Raw genomic sequence first — 8272 nt, 5'->3', positions numbered from 1 at the left:
CCTACTTAATGCAAGAACTAGAGCGCGTTCAGAAAAGGGCAATGTGAATCATCTACCCTGGAATGGAATATCAGCACGCGTTAGCGCTAACGAAATAGCAAATACTTGCAAGCGTACTTTTGAAAGTATTTTCAATGACAGCGGCCATAAACTCGGGAAATTACTGCCGCCCCCACATGAGAGCAAGTACAATCTTAGGCAGGCGCCATCCTTCAGCATACCCCCCTTCAGCATACCCCGCTGTAAAAAACAAACAGATCTAAGGATAGTTTTATTATGGCTTCGTGCGCCCTAGTGAATACTGTTTAAATTACTAGACTTGAACAATATGATTTCAACAAGATTTTTATAGTTTTTTTTTTAATGTTTTAGATATTACTGTCATTAGCTCTTAGGTATTATTCAGTTTGTAAGTTTGTACATTAAATTAGAATTTTAATGAAAATACGTAAGCTGCGATGTATTTCAATAAGGAATCTATCTATTTTATGTATTGTTTTCCAATCAACCAATCACAAAGTTAAATAATTCGTTCTCACGCTGCGGTGCTAGTGAGAGCTTTCCTACAGGTTTCATTCCTATCACAAACAATTTTAATTTATTTTTCTTCATTTTCACATCATGGAGATGGCTTTCTTACGTGGACGACATCAGCTAACACGTTACTGCAAACTTAGCAGCCGTAAGGCTGCCATTCTCTCGTTTATCATCATCGCAGTCGTGATTATGCACTTCTTTATGGACTCCCGGGATTTCAGCAGAGTTAATTTCCACGCACCTTTATCTGGTCAAGCCAAGGTCATTGTGACTAAAATTGTAAACATAAAGATGGGAGAAGAGATTGCGAGAATCGAAGAACACTTCGTATCCATTTGCCTGACTTGGAGGACAATTTTGGAGTGGAATTTTAACTATACCACAGAGAAACGAATCATTACCTTGATGAAAGCTCTTTCGCCGGCTTATGTTCGAATTGGCGGTGATCGCAGCCAGTTTGTGCTTTTTCAAGCCGTGAAAGGAAAAGAAAATAAACTTCTTGGGATAAAAACTTTTAATATATCAGGCGAAGAGTTAGACAGGATCAACTGGGTCACAGAGATGGCCGGCCTCAAAGTAATTTTCAGTTTGAATTTTTTAAAAAGGTTTGTGAATGGCTCATGGGATCCAAGCAACGCGTTAAAAGTAATTAAATACGTCGCAGAGAGAGGATATAAATTTAAATGGGAGCTTGGCAACGGTAAGAGAAAGATATGTTAATTGTCATATTGATCGTACTGCTTTAAAATGCAGGGTAGTCTAACTCATGAGGTTAATAAAACCTCAAAGTAAGATTTCAAGAACTATATCATTACCTGTTGCTTTGTTATACTCCTAATAAGATACAGGAAAAAAAGTACTCAGTTCTGATTGATTACGACAAATGTAGTTTTCAGGTAATTCAGTGCAGAAGAGGGTTAATTCAGTGCAAAGAAGTAACAAACCAGACATTCTGATTGGTCAATTATCAAAGAAACCCACAGATATCCAATCAAATGCGAGCCTTGGATGTAGCAACATGTGGCTACGCTGAAAATTTGCGAGCGAAACAATGGCCGGCGTTTTAAGTAGGTTTTATTTCGCCACCGCAACAACAATACAGCAGCTGAAAAACAGCTCTTACAACGAAAACAATGTAAAAAGCACTGCTTTTGGTCGTAGGTTTGGAAAAAGAGGCGTTTAGAGAAGGGAACTGCCAAGCAAATCAAGAATTACTAGCCGACCCAGCTTGAAACTTTGCTTGAGCAATCCTACGCCGAAATTAAAAACAAACATGGTTAAACCTCGGAAACGACGATTCCATTTCATCGAAAGTGATTCGGACACAGACTGAACAATTCCTAGAACTGTTTAGCCGGACTCTGAATTCTTTTGCGCGTTAAATATATGAAAACATGATTTTTCTCGTGCAATTTGGAATAAATAAGCACTTGCTGATTTTTTCAAAGACCGCAGATTGTGCTCGCCTTATGGGCTAGCGCAATTTTGTTAGTCTTGGAAAAAATTTACTCGTGCTTATTTATTTCAAATTGCACTCGAAATAATGTGATTACCTAGACTAATTACAAATGAAGAACCATCTAAATGGCCTGCAGAAACGAATAATTGTCTGAACATGCCTACACGTGTTTTGCTGTAATGGATAATCCACGTTGCCCGATTTTTCCACGTAGATCATGACCATAAATTTACGGAGACGATTCTCGTAAATGATTAGGGAAACCAAATTTGGCCATCAAATCATAAAACGATTATTGAGTACGACAGTTCCAAAACGTCGTGAATTGCAAGAGAAGATCCACTCTTTGAAAATTGTCATTGGCAAGGAAACCCACAGCTTGTCAAAGCCGATATTTTGCCTAGCTTCACTTACTAATTATCAAACTTTCGAATGTCTTGCGTTGTGTGAAATAAGGAATCTCATCTGCCAATTTAAAGCGACTAGAGTGTTGTTTAGCTTAAATCACGAGTCGCACATTTGGGTTTTGGTCATTCGTTTCTGATTTCCCCCAGTCACTGCGTTAAGTATAACTTTCTCTCATGCCCAGCAAGGCTTAAAAAGCTATTTTTAACCCCAGCCCCCCCCCCCCCAACGTTCCAAAGAATGTTTCGGAATTTGAAAACAGATTGCAATGGGTTTCATAGTGCCTCCAAAATGTTTTGCTTTATATCCTTAACATCAACGTATGGAAATGCTTTTTTTGTCTGTGGCAGAACCAAATCACTTGCGTCGCTTTGGTGTCACTATCCCGCCTGAACAACTGGCTGAAGATTTCAAGCAACTCCGGGGGCTATTATCAACAATTCCTGGCGTTCACAATTTTCTTGTTGGGCCAGATGTAACACAGCCTCGAGGAAATGCAATGGGATATTTACAAAGGTGAGAAATATTGAAATCCACTGCACTCAACTTTCTGAAAAATGGGATCGCTATTGCCAAGAGCAATAATTTTGCCAACCTCTTATTCTCCAATCAGCAAATTTTGTTGCCTTGAAAAATTAAGAATGAGCTAGCACTTGAAGCTGATAGTGGTCTCGTACCTAGACCTTCCACAACCAAGTGGTTACATTTCAGTTGTGGTTACACGGTACGATCTGAATACTAGATTAAGCTGATAGATCACTTTTTTGACATTGAACAGGTTTCTTAAGAAAGGCAGCTCTTCCCTCGATGCAGTTACTTGGCATCAGTAAGTGAAAATTATCAAATTAAATCTCTTTTATAAAAGAACTGAGTAAACACTCGAGTCAAGTGAATCACTCTGCCAAAGTTTATCCCGATTTCCGTAGAATGAAGCGACTAGGAGTATTACTACTCTCCCCTGGAATGGAATAGTAATCCATCTCGATCAGGTAGCCCTCCCTGACGGTTCATGAAGCGACTAGGAGTATTACTACTCTCCCCTGGAATGGAATAGTAATCCATCTCGATCAGGTAGCCCTCCCTGACGGTTCACTGGTACCCATTTATGCTCGTACAGGCCCGGGTTTTTCGAAAGGGGGAAGATGTTAATCTTGGATTAAAGTTAACCTTGGCTTTTTATTCACATATAGAAGAGCGCGTATAAGACGCCAATTATTGCTTTGTTTTGTCTTTGTTTTATTTCGATATGACTCGAAACTGAGAGGGAAAAGATGGAAAGAAAGAAATCCCTTTGCAAGGCTATGAAACTGAATTAAAAATTTACACTAGCCACGGGTTAGATTCCTCGTGTTTTAAACAACCTAACCTGCAGGTTAAAAAAAGAAAAATGTGAGAGCAAATTGTCTCTTCCGAGAACAAAACACGTTGACTCAGCCAGTTCTCCGCCTTAGACTTCTCAACCCAGAGTCAAGCATGCGCACTTGCAAACAAGACTCTATGTTTCCCACACTAAATTTGGATGTTTGTTTCTAATAGTTACTACGTAAGGGGAGAACATTGTTCCCTTCCACAGTTCTATGTCCCACAAACGTTAGACACATTACTCCGAGACATAAAGGAAGTAGATGAGGTAATCAGTCAGTATGCTCCGGGTCTTCCCAGATGGTTCGGTGAAACTGCGAGTGTCAGCGGAGGGGGTGCAGACGGAATATCTGGCAGATTTGTGGCTGGGTTTATGTGAGTAGACTCGTATAAAATCTTAGGACTTATTGAAGGATCTTAACCACATTAGAAAAGACAAAAATTATATTGAATTTGTGTTGCCATTCTAATTTAAGAAGCAAATCTTTAGTAGATGAATGCTGAGACACTAGAGACAAATTAAGTATTTTCGTACTCCTGGTAGTTCTATGAACATGAGTCTGTATTCAGTAAGATATTTAGTGCTTGAACTATACGTTGGGAGGGCTCGAAAACCATGATGGTAGCAAAAAATTTCATTTATTCTTGAGTCAGCAAGTCCTGATTGAAACAAATTAAGAGACAACCTAAGATAAATAGCAGTCTACGTGTAATACAACATACCAAATCTTAAAATATTAAAATAAGTTTACCAAAGGAGGATTCCGTTATGGCCATAGAACGCTGAGTGGGAAAAAGGAATATTTGTAACTCCTCTCTATTCGTAACTTTTTGACGCTTGTTTTCTCTTCCGTCAATTCCGTTTTAGGTGGTTGAACAAACTGGGTATGGCGGCTCAACACGGCTATGAGGTCGTTTTAAGGCAAACGATGTTCCAAGGGCACTACGCGTTAGTGGGACTGCAGGACTTGGAACCAAATCCAGTAGGTCATATGCATTTTAATTTTTAAATTTATTGTAATTCATAAATTTAACCCACGGACGTTAAAGGGGGGGGGGGGGGTAGGGGTGGGATGAGTACCACCCTCTCTCTCTCGGCTTTTCTTATATTTTATAAAGAATGTTATCTAGGCAACTTCAGTCACTGTTCGTTTATCTTGGAGACATGTTTTCGTGGTCCAAGGGTTGAAATGAGCTACGAAAGAATTACTTGTTTTAAGTTGAAAAGGAACGTAGAGCAAGTCTATTATTCATTTTCTGAGTCATTTATTTTCCTGTAAAGTTTGATAGCTACTGTTCTCTTGACAAGCCAAAACTTATTGTAGGAAAGTAAAAAAATCTAAATGAACGTTTTCTGGAAATATGATATTATCGTCCAAATGAATAGCCAGCGAAGCAACTGGAGCTAGTATCGGTCCATTTCAAGGGTGCAAAGATGTCGTTCGAACGTTCTTTCTTAAATTCCATTACAAATATCCAAGAATTAGTTTTAAGATACCAAGATATAACTTGTTGTCCTTTGAATCTCTTTTAAACTATATAGCGCATCTCTCGATGCCAGTAGAACTGGTATCAATAATAAGAAAACTGGAAAGAGTACCTCGGTCTCCAATCTCTTTTGAGAAAATGCATCCCATAGAAATCCACCCACCACCCCCTAGTTGTCAGGAGTGATTGATATCGCACTTCGCGCATGGATGAATTGTTACCTGATGGAGATTGTATTAGGTCGTGTTAATACTTTTTCTGGCCACTGCTTGGTTACTTTTCCAGTGAATGGACCCTTTAACCTTAAAAGAGATATGCCATGAACATTATACACATAATGTATGGTCCCGTGGGAAACAGTTAGTTTTGTTTTCTTTCGAGTCATGATGTTTCCCTCGACTTCGTCTCGGGAGACATCAGACTCGAGGGAAAACAAAACTAGCTAGTTTCCCGTGCGACCATAAATTAAGTGCTTTGTTATATATATTTAGACTTCCCCTTAAACAATCATACGGTAAAGACATGTCGTTGTATTCGGCGCGCGGGCAACGACTACACAATTGTATCCCGGTCGGGATACATTTGAATTTGATCAGATGCACGTGACCAAGAACCAACCAATCAATCACAGTGCTCGTTTTGTTAAGTGAAGGTCAAGGTATATAACAATTTAGGATGATTCACCTTAGAATGTAACGTTAAAAGCTGCCCAATTTTTCTTGAGTTTAATGCACTTGCACAAAATTTTTGCACCACTCAGGATTATTGGCTTTCACTCCTTCATAAAAAATTGGTTGGTGCCATTGTCCTTGGGGTCAGGAGCGGTTTGTATCCCTATGAGATGGTGAGAGTCTTTGCCCATTGTACCAACACGAAATCAGGGTAAGATCTCATAAATTGCTTAAAACCTATTTAATAGTTAAACGAGTAGCATGTTACTTAGTATCACATCAATCATTTAAAACATAAGTTTTCGAACCTGAAGGCAGTTTCAGTTCATTTGGAACAAACAGTACATTATATGCGGAAACAACGTATGGTGCGCTTCGGAAGTGACGGTTACGTTAAATGCCAAGCTGATCTCTCATCTTAAAAAAACAGTTACTCTCGTTACTTTTTACCAGAACACCTAGTACTTTCATCGGCAAGTTTTACACTGATAAAAATGAGCAAATCTAATCATTTTTCCTATAAATTAATTTTGCAGTCTTTACAAGAGGGGTGCAATAACACTTATGGCGATGAACCTACATCCAGAGAGAGAGGCTTATTTAACATTAAAAGATATTCCAGATCACGATATAGATGAATTTCTTTTCACTCCAGATGGAGACATTACTTCAAGGTTGGTTTTTCCTCTCTCTGGACGAAATTTGAATGTAAACCACTTCAACTTAGCAGGAATCATAGGCATCCATTTGATTGATGTAACTCAACTGGAATTCTCTGAGGAAAAATTAATTTTGGGAGTGAATTTCAAATGCAACCTGTAAGGCGCGAGAGATAAACGAGTCGTCAAATAATAATAAGAAGGGGTATGTTCCCAAAGAAACTGTGGTGCTGCGTCGGTGGGATGTATTACAAGATGATTTGGTTTCATCAACAGAGTTGATCTTGTAAATTGGCCACCACAAAGAGTCTCTTAAGCTGGCGTTTCCAAAGTTAGGTCTTTTATCAACTCAGTTTGTAAAACCAAATTACCATATAATAGTGTTGAACGATCAAACTGTTACTTGTATGGAGTTGAAGCTTATTGACAAAGCTGCGTCACGTACCACATGATGTTTGATTAACGGAGCGTACCATTAATGGCTCAGAACCGGTACAAGTGATTTTAGTTATCAATGCTGGGGAAGAGGGTCGTTGGGCCTTGGATAGAGTTCGAATGGAAAGATTGCAACGGTTATTTTGAGTTACCCTTTTCATACATACATTCATTGATTGTCAACCCTTTCCAACGGGTCATATCAATTTACCGCCTGCAAGAGAACCTTGTATATGTGACTACTTCTTGGGTTTGATTTATCATGTGAGGGCCACCACAGGGTCAGCTGTTAATTACATCGGAGGCACAGTTCGAGACATAACCATCTCATTTCATTTAGAGAACACGTTTTCATGTACTTTAACGACCACTCACCTCTAGCCACTTTACCAAGAATTTCTAATTAATCCACCAATATTTATCCTCAGTTGTATTTTTTTTCCTTTTTCCAGGAGGATAAAGCTTAATGGCAAGGTGCTTGAAATGGGCTCAGGTTCTTTTTTTCCGACTTTTCAGCCAATCAGAATACCGAGAGCTAATCAGGTGATCCTTCCACCTCTGACGTATGCTTTCTACGTTGTCCCGGAAGCAAATGCTAAAGCATGTTTGGAATCCACAAAGAAAGGACCATAAAAATGTTTTTAGAGACTTCAGTGATAGTAAAGTCGTCAAGGTCTACACCGTGGAAATTTCTTATTCGGAAAGTCTAGCATAACTTTTGTTTTAAACCGTTGTGGGACCTTTTACACGCATGATTATCATATTGAGTAATGGAGCACATAACCAAATTTTAATTTGATCAAACTCACGATTAAAATGATAAGTATCACAAAATAACCTACATGCAGTCTTTACATTCTTCCTAGTTATCTCAGTAATTTAGGAACCAGTCATTCTTTATCGTCTGGGGGAGGGTGGGGGATGTTTTGAAAACCATGTGATCTTGAGGGGATCACATGGTTTTCAGGGGAAACGGAGCAGGGGGATCAGTCATCCCAAACAGAGTATTAAGAGGGGGGGGGGACAGGAAATTGATTGCCAACTAACTGCCAATGAGGAAGGAATATAAGAATATTACTTATGGAGGAATCAGTAAATTCTCCTATCGTGACACAACCCAAATCCTCCTACCCCTCTCTCTCCCCCCTCCCCTCCCCGCGATGACCAGTATCGTGTTTATCCTGCGCTTTAACCTTTGTGTTGTACTCTATACAGCATCTTATGTTGAAGCGCGATAAGCTTTTTAAACTTGTCAA

At 39.2% G+C, this 8272-nt stretch overlaps 1 protein-coding gene across 1 annotated transcript; it reads left to right on the top strand.

Annotated features, from left to right (window-relative positions):
* The first annotated feature begins 544 nt into the window (after nucleotides 1-544).
* Nucleotides 545-8058, top strand: LOC131770915 (heparanase-like). Its single transcript, XM_059086631.2, has 8 exons — nucleotides 545-1237; nucleotides 2752-2917; nucleotides 3180-3227; nucleotides 3938-4138; nucleotides 4632-4746; nucleotides 6012-6133; nucleotides 6459-6596; nucleotides 7469-8058. The coding sequence occupies exons 1-8, from the start codon at nucleotides 622-624 to the stop codon at nucleotides 7647-7649; spliced, it is 1587 nt and encodes a 528-aa protein (XP_058942614.2). The 5' UTR covers nucleotides 545-621; the 3' UTR covers nucleotides 7650-8058.
* The last annotated feature ends 214 nt before the right edge of the window (nucleotides 8059-8272 follow it).

Source organism: Pocillopora verrucosa, chromosome 1 (assembly GCF_036669915.1).
Source record: "Pocillopora verrucosa isolate sample1 chromosome 1, ASM3666991v2, whole genome shotgun sequence".
Taxonomy (NCBI): Eukaryota; Metazoa; Cnidaria; class Anthozoa; order Scleractinia; family Pocilloporidae; genus Pocillopora; species Pocillopora verrucosa.
Note: the sequence above shows the minus strand (reverse complement) of the source record. Positions and strands in the feature narration are given on the sequence as shown.

Excerpts from the sequence above, each read along its gene's own strand:
- LOC131770915 (XM_059086631.2), top strand. The coding sequence starts at position 622 with ATGGAGATGGCTTTCTTACGTGGACGACATCAGCTAACACGTTACTGC. Across the intron at positions 3,228-3,937 it reads GATGCAGTTACTTGGCATCA|TTACTACGTAAGGGGAGAAC; the intron begins GTAAGTGAAAAT and ends TGTTTCTAATAG. Across the intron at positions 6,134-6,458 it reads TGTACCAACACGAAATCAGG|TCTTTACAAGAGGGGTGCAA; the intron begins GTAAGATCTCAT and ends TTAATTTTGCAG.